A 15,826-nucleotide genomic window follows, 5' to 3' on the forward strand; every position below is an offset into this window, starting at 1 on the left:
AATTGAATACATGTATAAAGACGCTGAGTCAATCGTGTTATAATGTGTAAGCGCCCTCTACTGTACGATAAAGCAAAGTTCACCGACTATGTTCTTAATCAGGATTTTATAAACAATATTCTTCCATTCAATCTTTTCGAAAAAGTAAAAATTAAGCTAAATACGACACTGTAAATCATAATGACAGCTGTTAAAAGAAAGCCAATGTTTTTTTTCCGCAAATTTGCCATCACATTTTACGTCACACGGTATATAAAAATAGATCTATGCTTTGCTGGGAATTGTAGTTTCTTTTCCTTTAACGATTAAAGCGTTTGTCGCGTCATGGACGCAATTTCCCGAGATGCAACGGTGCTAGCCTAAGGCACTAGCAAGTACACGCCCACGTCAAATAAACCCGTCGACTGTAATCCTCACTGTACACAGCGGGATCCTCTGCGGGTATTTTCTGCTTCTCTATACGCTGGTACGATATAAAGCGATACAAATGGACAACTCCGGCAAAGAGAAGGAGGCGATTCAGCTAATGGCCGATGCTGACAAAAAAGTCAAGTCCTCTGGCTCCTTTTTGGGAGGGATGTTTGGAGGGTAAGGCAGCACTGCACCAAAGAACAAACAGCTAGCAAGCGTGAACTGTCAGCAGCAAAGTTGGCACGCAGCCTATTTCTCTTAAGACATACGTTCATAAGTTATATGTATACAAGTTTTACATTGTAGAAATGTAGCTTAGTATTACAGCAATATGAGACAACATCCAGCTTTCGATGTTTGTTTGCTAAATAAGCTATTACTTTCATAAACAAATCAGTAAATTACAATTTTCCACCGCAGACTACGCAGTAGACAGTTAACTAGCTTTTTAAGAGACTAATTTAGTCCCTGCATTGTCAAAAACAACACTTGTTAACATAATGTTTTTATTGTGTAAACCTTTTATTGTGTAAAAGTTCCAGTTGGTACATCAATTAAATCTGTGCTTTGATTACATGTTATGAAATGCAAACACAATTTACCTCATAGTCATAACAATGACACCATACACATACACTACGTAAACAGAAAGTAGGCAAGTATCCCCCTTTATTCCTTATTGATCCCCTTTATTCCTTATGTCTGCATTGACAATGTGATTCTCTTTTCCCAAACTGTTATTATTATAAAAGCATCAACACTGATTTAAATGATACAGCTGACCTTGGGGAGTAAATTGACATGTTATTTGAATGTAATAAATGCATGAGATGAGATCAATGTAGACCCAAAATACAAGTAGCCTGCTGTGACTCAGTGTCTTTTCCAAAGTTCTGTCCTTTGTGACCCCCAGATGTTAGGCAGTACTTGAGCGTGATAACCCCTGGCAGGCTTTACACTGGTAATTCTGTGAAGTAATCCTCTGCTATGATTGAATGGCCAGAATATTATTACAACTACAGGGAGCTCCCAGGGGTCCACTTCTTGTCACTGAGGAAGGGAGATCTATAGTGCTTGTGATGAGGGATTTACATAAGCCAGTCTGCCAATCTGGGCTCTGCATCTTATTGAGCAATGCAACAACTTGGCAGGTTTTACAGTTTATCACCCTATGGTGCCATGTAGGCATCATTTATAAGTTACACAAATGGTTTCTGCAGTTTAACCTTTGTATGCCATGGAGCCTGTTTGATTTAAAAAACATGTACTTATCTGTTTTCTTTTTGTTTCTTTCCTCGTTTAGAGGACCTCACAAAGTGGAGGAAGCATGTGAGATGTACTGCAGAGCAGCCAACATGTTCAAGATGGCCAAGAACTGGAGCGGTGCGCTAAGCTTCTTTCTACTAACGTTATCTTACCTTAAAAGAGTCAATGGAATATTATTCTGATTTCTGTGGCTATGTTATTGCAATGCACATCGCTTCTAAAGTTTGTGTCATTTTCTCCTTTCCTTTGTCTACAGCTGCTGGAGGAGCTTTTTGCAAGGCGGCACGTATCCATATGCAGCTGCAGAACAAACACGATTCAGCCACCAGTTTCATCGATGCTGGAAACGCTTACAAGAAGTCCAACCCTAATGGTGAGACTGCTTCCATGTCTTTCATTGTAGTGCCTTGATTATATTTATTTTGTATCCAAATAGTTGTACTGTTTAAGTAATGAAGCATCAACTCTTGCATTTATTTTTCTAACTTAACACATTCCTGACTAAAGGACATACATGAAGTGTTTTTTTGATTACCGTTTGTAGTACAATTGATCGGGGATTTCCACATCTTGCAGGGCAGTAAAGAGAGTGGGCCATGTTTCTGTGACAGTAATTAAGCCTATCTCCTATATAAATAACAGTAAATGGGAGTATTTCTCTGTTTGACTAAATATTTGTGTCTTGAGGCTGTATCCTCCCATTAATGAAAGAGAACAGAGCACATTGAGTGTCTAGCTGTGAGCCACACATTGTGACTCAGTTTTCCACAGCCTTTACTTTATTGTTAAAACTACATCATGTAAACAGTAGATGGATCATAATGTGACAGAGTTATTGTCCTTGAACTGCATCACATCTACTAATCGATAGATTAGTTAGATCTTTGTACTCTACAAGGAGCTCGAGCTGTAACTGTGTTAGTGTCTGTAAATAACACAGAACGTAGACTAACACAGGATGCTGTGCTGTTTATGGGTCTGTTAGTTTTTAACAACATTAACCCACTGTCTAACTGTCCCCTCCTCTTTTCTTTATGCTGTCAAAAGAGGCTATCAAGTGTTTTAATGCTGCCGTCGATATATACACAGACATGGTAAGATGCACGGAGGAGTCCTTATATGTTCTGAACCATAACAGCAAAATAAGTTACACCATTTATTTTATGTTTTTATTTCATTCTACATTTTTATAATCCATCCATCCAATTTTCTTTGGCTCACATAATGAGTTCTGTATCCCACATCATATATGTGTGAAAACCTTAATACGACAATTTGGTTTGGTGTGCTTTTGCGTAAAACACACATGGTGCTGTTACGCCCCCTCTCCCAGAGACAATGTCCCTTTGTTGACAGGAGGGGGTGGAGAAGAAGGGCTTTTTGTCTGTTGAGATATGCTTTCTCTAAAGGTTTTATTATAGAGAATCTAAACATGTTTCCTGTTTCCTTACCGTGCTTATGCAGCGAGTAGTGGTGTGTTAAAGTGATTCTGTACTGGGAGCAGTATTTGATATGGGATAATTGTCCATCGAGATACGCCTCCCCTGACTTAATAGAGTACCAAATCATGCTCCTTATACTCTGATGATGCATATTGAGTGAGTAGTGAATTAATATAAAGCCATTTTGTTCTGGTAGCATTATTAATAGGGGATACGGATAGTCTCTGCTGTTGTTTTGCAACATGGTATTCTTTTTGACAAGGCAGCACATCTCGACACAACACCAGTAAAGACGTGTGAAGCCAAAGAACCACGTCGACTGATAAGGTCCAATATTTACTCTGGTTTGGCTTCCGATTGGTCCCTCTCTCTTTGTCCCCTCTTAGCATCACCTGTCACCGTCCTCTTCCGTCTCTTAGTCTCAGCCATTGTATAAAACAGAACAGAGATGAGAGAACTGCGACCCGCTGCCGAAGTTACATAGTGCTGAAAGCAGGCGACCAGGACACATTACAATTTTAACGTTGAAAGGTTACATTTACACTTCCTTTTATTTACATTAAACCTCATTTATGTAACTGACTCTCCCTGCCTTTCTTCTTCACCTAGAATAGTTTTTTCTTTGCCACCTCAGCATATTCTTAAAAAGCTAGTGTGTTTATTTGCCACTGGTGCCTTGATCTAATTGGCTATTGTTCTGTTTAGCAAAGGATTACTTTAAGAAGCTCAAACCTTGTTGACTTGCAGCCACAGGCTACTGCTTAACCTTACCTCTCTACACTGTGTAGTAACACAAAGCTCTCTTAGACTTGATAGGCATCTGTGGAATGATCCGGTTAGTAATGATTTCTCTTCCTCCCCCTCTTCCTCTTCCAGGGAAGATTCACCATCGCAGCCAAACACCACATCAGTATCGCAGAAATCTACGAGTCTGAATTAGTGGATATTGAAAAGGTAACATTGCATGACAAGAGCTAACATTATATTATAATATCACTAAGTATTATTTATTCTACAACAGTATCAGCTCAGTCTTTACTCCATTTGTTGTTTTTCTTTCGTAAAGGCGATTGCACATTATGAACAAGCTGCAGACTACTACAAAGGAGAAGAATCCAACAGGTACTGTTCGATTTCTTTGACTTGGATAAAATAGTGTATTTAATCACTCCTTTTGCAGATCTTGAATTGGATCAAACTAAATGATTTAAGTAACATGACTTCAGTAAGAATCTATGCAATAGATATGCACATGCATGCATATGTGGAAGAAAAGTTCTCCTCCTGCGGTACACCTCCAAGCCCTCTCACCTCGTGTTTGCATGAAGGAGTTATCAATGAGAACGCACCATCATTGAAGCACCATTAAGAGCAAGCGGGGGACAAAATTGTCCTTGGCTCGAGCTGCAATTGCTTGTGGTCTGCATTCCTGTGTTAGCCGGCCAAAGTTAGCACACTTCGGTCATGTTACATCCAAATAAGCAGTGAGTAGACTATGTTATTCTTCTTTTCTATAGTCCTTGAGTAAAACAGGTTTATACACAAGGCCGTCCCGTCCATGTAAACATGATGTAAACACAGCCCGACAACAATACAGCTGGCAGGACTCGCACTTCTCACTCATTGTAGACAGTCATGAGTCAGAGAGACATTGACAGAGGATAAACTTGATTTCTGTTGTATTTATGTGTAAGATGTCAAACATTCTGCCTTTAAAATGTGCTGTGTACCTTCTGTGTTGTACTATTTTCATAGTTCTGCCAACAAGTGTCTGCTGAAGGTGGGGGCTTACTGTGCTCAGTTGGAACAGTACCAGAAGGCTATTGAGATCTATGAACAGGTGCGTTTTGCCTCTTGCTGCTTCTTAATCAGTATTACATCAGGATGCTGAAATGATGGTCATTCATGACTTGGGTGTTTCTAGGTCGGAGCTAACACAATGGACAACCCATTGCTGAAATACAGCGCCAAAGAATATTTCTTCAAAGCCTCCCTCTGTCATTTCATCGTCGACGAACTCAACGCTAAGGTGAGTTTATACCTTTGTGGTTCAGTGTTAGAGTTCGGGGAATGGGGGGGGGGTGTTGGGGTAGAATATTAACACGCTGTGTCTTCACAGATTGCTGTTGAAAAGTACGAGGAGATGTTCCCGGCTTTCTCAGACTCTCGAGAATGCAAACTGTTGAAGGTAACTCATCACTAGGAGCTGTGAGGAATCGGATGGCTTACTTTCTTCACTCTTCATCTGTTTTGTTTCCATGAGTAACCTACATCTTCTTTTTTGTCTTTACCAGAAACTTCTTGACGCTCATGAGGAACAGAACAGCGAGGGTTTCACAGAGGCGGTACGTTTTGAATTCTGTGAGAAAGTTTTAAAACAAGGCTCTTGGTGAGCAGAGGGGTCTCTGCGCCAGCTCTTGTAATTATGGTGGATCCCTTGTGTGTTAAAGAAAGATCAAGGCCTGATCCGAGGTATCTTTACAATCTCAAAGGACCGTGTGTTTACTGGGTACTAGAGCAGACTGATGTAGTAATAATTTAGAAATAAACACCCCAAAAAAATGTCAATGTAATCGTAGAGTTAGGAAGGGTGTAGTCCGCCCGTTTTACACACTTCTACATTTTCTTTCAGATAATTGCATCATATATTCAATGTGTGTATATATTAATATATTCTATGCAACGCTAGTGGTATAAATTATACAGAAATAAAAAGTTATGTGTAAGAAAACCCAACTAACAAACCACACCTTCAAACTGTAATCCATACTTTTTCTAAAAACCTATCTCTGTGTCCCTCTGCCGCCTGCAGGTAAAAGAATTTGACTCGATCTCACGTCTGGACCAGTGGCACACAACTCTCCTGCTGCGTATCAAAAAGACCATCGCGGGTGATGAAGGGGATCTGAAATGAAAGAAACCGGGGGGTAAAATCGCAGCACGGAGGGACAAATCCATCACGCATGCTTTCACACTCACACACAACAACACACGCGCACACAAAAACACACACACACACACACACTCTTTCACTCACTGCACTGTGTATAGCGCCCGGAGAGCGTCCCGGCTGGTTATTTCTTGATTTTTCACTGCTCACTGCTTCACTGTCAAGAGTACTATCTTTGCTTCCTTACATGCAGATCTGAGTCTAGTCAGAATGTAAATCCTCTCGCCCTCACCTCTTGTCTAGAGGATTGCTGCATACCTCCTCTGCTGACTCGTCCCGTCAGAGCTCAGAGTGGTATCTCGTATTGACACTGATGTTAGTATTAACGACAAGCACTGCATGTTTTGTATCATTATTGTTTCTTAGGCAAACGCAGCTTGCTTTGTTTTTTAAACCTAGTTTATGAATATTTAAACACATTAAGATGTTTCAGTTTGTTGTACATAAGATTACCAGTATCAGTGGATTTTATTTTTTTGTGTCAGATTAGAAGAAAGGGAATCATAAGTATATCAGGATTGTACTTCAAACTTAGGTCATCAGAGCTACAAAAGTGATTCTGTTATCAAGCCATGAGGAGAGACTCTTCTAGAAGAAGGGCGATGATATGCACCAAGTGTAGACTGTTAAACATTTGTATCCAATCACAGCCATTCCATTTCCATCACTTCTTTGATGATTCATTTATCATTATGAATTATGTGCGTTATTTTACGTTGAATGTTTGACTCTGTAAGCTGTGATTTATAGTTTGCCTGTGAAAAATGTATTTTGGAATCGAAAGCACTGATGTGGAAACCCTTCCTCCTTCTATCCAGGGAATTTAATCTGTGGGGGGTTTAATGTGCATCATTAGTCACTCATCTCTTGCCGTGTTGTGTCGTGAACTAATGATGGAGGTTTTACCGCAGTGCACCCTCCATGTGGGACAGTCGCTAAGCATGTCATTGTGTATAGTTTAGTGTTGTGGTACATTCACTAGTGTAAGCCAGACCAAAGTTTTTACTAAAGGGTCAGTCGCCCTGCGTATCCAGCTTCTTCCAGGTGGAATGACTATGGACCTTGGATATGATGTGTATGCTTGTGCAAAGGGACGATAATAAAGATATTATATCCCATCTTTGCTGTCCTGCCCTTGAACTTATCTATCAAACAGGACCTTTCGTCCTTTTTATCATTCTCTGGAGACGTAATCAAACATTTCCACACAAGCATGTCACACAACTGAAGTCAGATTTTAGAAAGGACATTTATGTTTGTACACCTGATGATTTCTACTGATATTACAATGTCTATAGAAATAATTAATCCCACAATTCAAACTTTTAACGAGTGAAATATGGGGCATTGTGATTTTGTCTGTCCAACATAAGAGCACTAATTTAACTTTTCAAATTACATGGAATATTTCAGTCCACTTAAAAAAAATCCTTAACGTGTTGTCCCTCCGTTTAAATGACAAAGTTATTGGACCAAACGATTCAATTATAAAATACATTATTTGTTGCTTAAGTTTGAATTCATGGATTCATGTTTTCCTGTTCTGATTTCTTACAATCCTCTTCAGTGGCTGCTGTAGAGCTGCTGCTGTGTGTTGGATTTGGATGGTACATTTATTATAAAATCTATTTGTCTGTAGCAGTGTTAGAAAGCTACTTTTCACATGTCTCCATTATATTAGTGTCATTTTCTTTTTTTAATGCCTACATGCTTCTATACCATATTTGTAAATATTAATGGATGAAGCCTGAGTGACGTCAGTCATCTGTTACTGCAGGGGGCTCAGGAGGCTTGTTCTATATAAGCAGACTAATGTGATAAGTGACAACAGTTGGTGGTGTCCCATGAACCAAAAATTAAATGAGTATAACATTCAAAACTTCAGAGGTTTTTTTTTCTAAGCCTTCAGGAAAAGAAAGTTTTGTAATTGGTGGCAGCCTTTTAGATCAGAGAAATACACAAGTACCTCCTGTGCATAAACAGCTCAAATAACAGCTGTGTTTCTATGGAAATGGTTCCAAAGAGAGAAAAGTGGCAAAACTTTGAAGGATTAAATCTACTCCATTTACATTTAGACTACCATAAATCATGAGCAGAGAAGCAAAAGGTAATTCAAAGGTGCAAAGAAAGCTACTTGAGGATACACAGGGGTGCATGCAGCTGCAGCTGCCAAGGACGGCTTAGAACTTTCCCAAAACATCAGACTGAACACCTTAATGCAACTCCTGCTACGCATGATGTAATAGGGATAACATGTCTTAATATGAGTGGTAAGATATGCTGAACCTGATGAGATGTTTGGTGTATTTGATGTATGCAATGAGCTTATCTCTTGTATTTTAAATAATGTGTGCCCCTTATTATTATTATATAACTTAGTCATGCCCTAGTTATATCTATAGAGAATATGCATGAACTCAAGGTGATTTGTCATTTTAATGAATACTTGACATTCCAAATGAGTGACACAAACAGTGAAAATCACATTCAAGTCTGTTCTTAAAATACTGGACTGATGCTCATGATATATGAATTGGATTTTAAAGGCTTTATATGCAATTTTTCACATTTCAATATAATAGAAATATCCTCTGAAAATAACTGTGAGTAATGACTGTCTACAATGGGTGTAACACCCGAGTCCCACTGTCTGTGATGCTTTCAGAGTTTTTTTTCTGTTTGTTGACATAGCCGGCCCGGCCGGCCTGACTCCTCCCCTCGTGATTAAAAGTTGTTTAATTGAGAGACTAGAGAAAAGAAGAATAACATACTGTACTCACTGCTTAACTGTGTTTCTAGATCACGCTTATTTCGGGTAAATTTACATGCAGTGTGAAGATACGAGCATAATAAAGATCGCTAGCATTAGCATGCTAACCCACAATGCACCGCGAGTTGTTTTGGTTTCATGCTGGTGCTCAAGGGCGACATGGATCAAAAAATCACATATAAAACCTTTAAATGTTCTACATCCGGAATAAATCATTTAAATTCATGTGTTCTCTACACAGCATCCTGAGTCTTCAGGACCCTTCAAGTTGAGCTGTCAGCTCATCTTCTGTCCTTTGCTGTCCATTTTCAGGGGAAGCTGCTGTTTGTTCTTTTCCAGTAATAACCACTGTCTGAATATCAGGAGGCAGTTGTTCTGCCTCTGAGGTAGAGGCTTTAGTCTCTGAATCTGGAGCTAAAATGGTTTGTGAGGCGGCAGCTTCAAGGACAGATGAGGTGGAAACAGTGTGGATCTCTTTGCTGTGAGAAACAGGAACCATGAGCGACGGCACTGACATAGAGGTGGAGGACGCTTCAGAGCACAGGGGGATAGAGTGAGACATGGACACGGGTATGGAGAAGGGCACAGGGATGGCTGTTCCATCTAAGGTTATAACGCTGGCTCCTGTGCTGTCCGTGGACATGATGGGCTGGATCTGGGTCCCAGGTGGCATCTCAGTGTGGATGACAGTGATCCCACCAAGGGCACCATGGCTGACCAGAGCGATGGCCCCACGAGTGCTCCAGTCTGAAGGAAGAGTGACAGGCTCAGTCTGCACCAGAATGGAGTCAGCGTCGGTTTTAACAGGACCCGCAGCAATTCTATCAGCCACATCAGAAGTAGCAGTACCATCGTTTTTTCGACCATTGCCCTTCTTCTCCCCTGAGCCTGATCTGTCTATCTTTTCCTTCGTGGGTGTTTTGGGTTTCTTTTCCTCCACATTTCCCTCCAGCACCACAAGGTAGTTTTTCCAGGGAGCATCTGCGTCATGAATCTGAGGGATAGAAGAGCTCAGTTTATTTTCACAGCCGCCTGAAGGATCAAACTACTACTGTACGTAATGACAAAATATCAGATGAGGAACTTAAATCGTGAATCCTTGTATAGAGCCTTGTGCCCGAAAATATGTTTTCCTTTTAGGAGTTATTATGGTCCAAACAGAACACACATTTAAATCAACAACACCATATCCATGCAGTTAAAAAATACACTTTCTGATAGCTTCACAAAGTAATGCTCACCATAGTGTGCCTGCGTAGGGTAGACTTGTCTGTAAAGGTGCGTTTACAAAGACCACACATGTAGGGCTTCTCTCCTGTGTGAATACGTTGATGCCTCTGCAGGGCGTTCAGCTGGGTGAACTGCTTATCACATTCTTTACAGCTGTATGGGCGCTCACCTGACAGACAGCAGACACATACAAGTCATATTTTAAACAGACTTTATAAAGCTGTAAAGAACAACCAACAGTATTGTCTCCTCTTTAAAAGTGGATTGAACTATTTCGGTGATTTCTAACGTTACCTGTGTGTATTTTTAAATGCTGGTGGAGAGAATTCCTCTGAGCGAAGCCTCGTCCGCACTTCTCACACTTGTAAGGTTTGGACCCCGTGTGGATGTTTGAATGGTGTCTCAGGTATTCTTTGGATGCGAAGCTCTTCCCACAGGCCTCACACATGAATGGTTTCTCTCCTAACATCAGAAGGAAAAGAAAAAGAACAAACCTTTTTCACTGATTGTCTGGTTATTGTTTGTATTTACCAGACATGTTTTTTTTTAATGGTTGCATGTTTCAAGGTCAATTGAAAAGAAAAACATTAAACACAGCATACATTGATGTTAAAATCTCTTAACTAAAAATGAAAATCCAAAACTCTGCATCACTTTTTACCTGTGTGTGATCTCTTATGATAGGCCAACATGTGCTTCTGAGTGAACCTTGAATCACACTCGTCGCATGCAAATGGCTTTTCCCCTGTATGAGTCCTGAAAATTAAGCCCAGGTTTTAATATGGTTAAAGTCGCAGTATGAGTAAGATGACTGAGAATGATTGGGCCACCCATCATGAGAGTGCTTTTATACCTGCGGTGCATCTTAAGGGCAGAGTTCTGGGTAAACCTGGCCCCACAGTCAGTGCACTGAAAAGGCTTTGCTCCTGTGTGTGTCCTCTCGTGCAACAGCAGGGCTGTTTTTGAGCTGAGCGCCTTCCCACAGTCGGGGCAGACATGTCGAGAGTTGTTGCGTTCATGTACCTGAGAAGCAGCAGGTGGGTAAGACATTTGTTTTTATTAGGCTTGTCAATATATTTCTCAGTAGGTTTTATTTTCATAGACATTATAAAGCATGTGGCGTTAACATTTAGTTAGCATGTGTGGATTATTCTCACCTGGCGTTGATGGCGGACAACATCCTTCTTACGTTTAAAAGTCTTTGAGCAGGATTCACAAGCGAAGAGCCTCTCAGTACTGTGAACGTGCTTCTCGTGGATCTTCAGGTTGCTGCGGTTAGCAAAGGTCTGCTGACAGGTCTCACATCGATAGATGACATCAGCTTGAACTCCATGATAAGTGCTGGACAAGAGATCAGACACAGGTTACAGACAGTTTATGGTCATCTGATATAGAAACAGCTTAACCAGCAGTAAAGATGTAGTCCAGTTTACATTGTAGAAGTGTGACAGCTCAGTGTCATTGCTGCTAAGAGGACAGGTTAACATACGCTCACATTCACTATAGTTATTACCACACAACCACAAATGTCAGAACCTACTGCTCAATTGATCAACAAATGTTTTGTATATTTTAGAAGTTGGTGTCTAACATAACTATTCAGAGGCAGGTTGTGTTGCGACACTGCCAACAATCACTGTAAGAAGGGGGGAGTGGTTAAGAGTTAGGAAAACCATTTTGACTTCATCTTGATTTCTTTGTGTGATTTTTCAAATTGAATGATTCATGACAGCAGGCACACAACAGCCAGAGTAGTTGTTACATGTTCAAAACTGTTCAAGCCTTTGTATGACGTACTGTAGTGTTACACACATGTACAAAAAAAAAAGGTAATGTTTTAGTGTTAGTACACGTGCCCCATGTACGGAAGCCATAATCCTCTAAGTGAGCGACCTGGGTTCAAATCCGACCTGTGGCTCTTTTTCTGCAGCGCCCACCCCACTCCCTCTCTCTCTCTCCTCAATTTCTGACTCTATCCACTGTCTCAAATAAAAGGCATAAAAATCCTAAAAATAAACCTTAAAATAAATGTGATGTACATGATCAGCTGGTGTTCACAGCGGTCGTGGTATTAGTAGTGACTCAAGACATTTTACATATTCAGTTTAATTGTTGGTAAAATGATTAAAGCGTTCGTTCTTGTCTTAAAGCACATCTGTTAGAAGAATGGCAGCTCATGGAGCTCTATGGTCAGACCAAAGGCCAGGGCCACTGAACGGCGAGTGCATTGCAGTACCTTTTGCCTTATTGAATGTAGCCTTATGAAATACTGGTTGCTTTGTCATACTCTGAATTGCTGGATTTTGTTTTTTATACTCAAGGGAAATAGTGTATTTATCAATAAAAATAGCCCAGCAGCAATATTCTGTCCTACCTGATGTGCTTTAAGTAGCTTCTTTCGTAGTGGAAAGTCCGCTGACATTTGTCACACTGGAACTGGGCCTTGGATGTTCTTTTGAATGGCTTCTTAAGCTTCCCCACCTCCTTCTCCTCTTCATCTCCCGTATTTAACATGTCGTCTTCAGGTTCACTAAACTGCTCATCCTCCTCACATTCCCAGTCATCGTCGTCAACAGCTGGCATTCCCATCCATGCCTCTTCATCTCCTTTCTCTGGATGAGTCTCTGGCGGAGCCTCGGCGTTAGTCCAGTCTACATCCTCCTCTGTGCCTTCTTTGCTAAGCTGTTTGTTGTTGGAACGCTCTCTTTTAGCAGTTAAACTCCTCTGAAGGACTCTGCGTCCAGCCAACCTCACTTTAAGCCGTTTTGCTTGTGTTGTGTTATCCTTTGCTGTTTTCTTTGTCTTTAGCTTTTTCGAAACAACTTCTTTCTCAGAACTTCGTGCAGGGAGCTTTCTCTTTAGAGTCAAGCTTTTAGGCAGGTTCTTCGTTTTGGTTGTATTTTCTGTTGCCGCATCATAAATGTCATCTTTATCAACAACCTTACATTTTTTCTTTGCAGGTTTGTTCATTGCTTTAGCATTAATGGCCTCAGCACAAACCTCCAACAGGTCATCACAGTCTAAAAATTGTGCAGCTTCTTGAACATCCACAATCTTGTCTCGGGCAACCTTAACTCCTCCAGTGTACACAAACTCCAGAAAGTTGGAGAAATGTTTGGAATGCATGTTTGACAGAAGTAATTTGTCTCTGGTATCATCCTGAGAGAGAAGGATCTTCTTGAAGTAGCCACTGGAAGCTGCAAGCATCACCTTGTGTGCCTGGAACTCCGCCGTGTCTCCCTGGTAGTCCACCTGCACTGTGACGTCACTCAGGTGCCCCTGCAGCATGAGCTGGTGCAGAGAGGACAGAATGTTTTCATGGTGGGACTTCGAGGTCAGCTGCATTAGTTTGACCCCCATGGTTCACTGATTCTGCTGAGACAAAGTGGTTGGAAAGGAGGATTGAAATGCTGATTTTGTTGAGTTTGTGGGAGAAAAAAAACGTGCTTTCTCAGAGGTATGACAACAGTAACATAAAATTGATAAGCACAAGTTTTTAGCTGGGGGGTACTTTTTATATATACATATATATATATATATATATATATATATCTGGACGATGAATGTCAGCTAAATGCAATATCTTCCAGATTGTAAAAATAGGCGGAATATATTTATCTTACTGCTTTTAGAAGTCGACAATAAATACTAAATCACTCTTACAAATTTGGTGTCTAAAAGATCTCATTAGACTTACTTTATGGTAATCTTTTCTCTTGATAATGTCCCCTGCAGAGAACAGCTACAGCTAACAGTAGCATTACAGACGCGATGGTAAATAGGCTAGTCTACCTGACTTTAGCTACCAACACAAAGCAAGTTAGTTAGAAACACAGCAACACGTTCAGACCATAACGCCGTGAACACAGTGTATGAGTGAACGTCCTGCAGCCGCTGAACTACAAGACAACATGAAGTAAGTTTTCTTACCGTAAGCTCGGTAAAATGGCAGCCCTTCACAAATGCTCTTCACATCGAAAAGGTATTTCCTGTAGAAATCGCTCCCGAAAACGGCTTCTCCCACATCCGGTGCCTAGCTGGCTGATTCTGGATCCGTTCTTCGTTTTAATGTTGGGGTTGAAAACCATAGCGACCGGCTACATCTACTGATCCTGGATCACTTTAGCAGGTTTACAGGAACACAACGAAAAATAAGCGCAGCTGACAATTCATGAGAGCAACCCATCCGGGTATTTTGCCCAAACGATGCCGGCCCCGCCCCTTCCCCCCCCAGGTTAATATTTTACAGTAATACCTGAAAAGATAAGATTTTATTTTTTGCTTTTTCACTGTATTTTGATTTTAATCAGCAGTCTTTTAAAAGCCTAATGTTTCGCTCGTATAGGCTTAACATCATGGACTTTTCTAATGAAGTAAAACCACTGTGTCAAATACTGTAGGCCTACGTTGTAAAATTAAGTGTTTAGTTAAAAAGCAACCATTATATTAAATTATTTTAATGTGATATAATATGTCGCAAAACTGAACTAAATGTTAAAGTGCATTCCTGCATCATGTCCACACGGTGGCGCCACCTCATAGGATGTCATAACAGGATACTTACAGTGCCGGATTTAAAGCAGTTTTTCCGAAATCTGTAGCAACTGAACCCCCCCCCCCCCCCCCCCCCCCAGCATGATCCAGTTCTACATAGAATACGTTCAGATATTTTGATAGGTCAGACTCCATTCGTTTTATTTTAGCTGCTTAAAAATGTATTGAGTAGACTTGTGGCTGAGTAGTAAAGACACTAGTTGAATTGGTTGCAAAAATAATACAAGCTATGATTTAAGCTGATTCATTTGCTTCAAGACCTGCACAATTTTGTTATACAGCAGCAAAAAGCATGCTGTCATTCCCAAGGTGCATGGAAAGCTACTTGAGGATTCACTGGGGTGCTGTTCTGCAGCTGCCAAACCCTTTTTCCTTCCAGAGGAAATCCATATACCTTACATTTGTCTTAATGAATTTTGCAAGCTAGCAATCTGCTCTGTTCCGGTGACTCATGCTGCTCTCTGGGCAGACTACAGCGCTGACCTGGAACACTATGTCCGTCTGGCTTTTATTACATTACTTCTCTGCCATACCATATTTTATGGATTACACTTTTCACACAAGTGCGCCTCCATGATTCATCTTCATATAAAAGACCATCAGAACATCTGCAAATGTAATGATCTGAAACTGTAAGCTCCTGTGAATCAAAGTAGTTGCATAGATTTTAAGTGTGGTTTAAGAAACTAATCCTAGGATTTAATGGAATACCATCTGCTATGTGCAAATTGAAAAGACAAGTCATTCAAATTAATTATATGTATATTGCCACAAGTAACAATTTTAAGATTAGAGGAAAGAGAACATTTTTCACTTCGGCTACACGGAAAACCGTTTTTTAATTTGGAGATTTGTCTGTGAAAGACTCTGTATGATGGATAAATGTTGGCTCTTTATAGAAACTTTTTCACTTAAATGTTAAAATCAGTTAGCTGATTAGATAGCTGAATCATATTTCATTTCTGCAGGATACAGACATGAGCTATGAGTAGAAAGTTTGGATTCTGGGTAATGTCTGTGGTATAAATAAAATAAAGTTGGGTTGTGGTTTGTGATGTTGTCACAGGATGCTTTGTCATAATGAAGACATGGCAGGGAAACAAACTTGAGGTTCTACATTTCATCACTGGCTGACATGTGTAATCAGGGGGATGAACATTCACTGCATCACTGAAATAACAAAAGGTCAAACAGTCATCTCAG

General features: G+C 40.4%; 2 protein-coding genes across 4 annotated transcripts; one reads left to right on the plus strand and one right to left on the minus strand.

Moving 5' to 3' along the window:
• Positions 1-373: 373 nt before the first annotated feature.
• Positions 374-7,187, plus strand: napbb (N-ethylmaleimide-sensitive factor attachment protein, beta b). 2 transcript variants are annotated; one of them, XM_061052449.1, is made up of 11 exons: positions 374-588; positions 1,715-1,794; positions 1,934-2,050; positions 2,725-2,771; positions 3,996-4,073; positions 4,186-4,241; positions 4,875-4,959; positions 5,044-5,148; positions 5,239-5,307; positions 5,414-5,464; positions 5,932-7,187. In XM_061052449.1, exons 1-11 carry the CDS (start codon positions 488-490, stop codon positions 6,031-6,033), a joined length of 891 nt encoding a protein of 296 aa, XP_060908432.1. In that variant the 5' UTR covers positions 374-487; the 3' UTR covers positions 6,034-7,187. The 2 variants fall into 2 exon arrangements, with proteins under 2 accessions (XP_060908432.1, XP_060908434.1); XM_061052451.1 differs by lacking the exon at positions 2,725-2,771 and having other exon boundaries at positions 393-588.
• A 1,299-nt stretch (positions 7,188-8,486) lies between these two features.
• gzf1 (GDNF-inducible zinc finger protein 1) lies at positions 8,487-14,237 on the minus strand. Of its 2 annotated transcripts, none has more exons than XM_061052453.1 (8): positions 14,000-14,237; positions 12,444-13,441; positions 11,227-11,410; positions 10,923-11,092; positions 10,731-10,825; positions 10,364-10,531; positions 10,081-10,238; positions 8,487-9,833 (listed from the first exon to the last, which is right to left on the minus strand). In XM_061052453.1, the coding sequence occupies exons 2-8, from the start codon at positions 13,427-13,429 to the stop codon at positions 9,093-9,095; spliced, it is 2,502 nt and encodes an 833-aa protein (XP_060908436.1). In that variant the 5' UTR covers positions 13,430-13,441; positions 14,000-14,237; the 3' UTR covers positions 8,487-9,092. The 2 variants fall into 2 exon arrangements, with proteins under 2 accessions (XP_060908436.1, XP_060908435.1); XM_061052452.1 differs by having other exon boundaries at positions 12,444-13,444.
• Positions 14,238-15,826: the final 1,589 nt, after the last annotated feature.

Source organism: Labrus mixtus, chromosome 12 (genome assembly GCF_963584025.1).
Source record: "Labrus mixtus chromosome 12, fLabMix1.1, whole genome shotgun sequence".
NCBI lineage: Eukaryota > Metazoa > Chordata > Actinopteri > Labriformes > Labridae > Labrus > Labrus mixtus.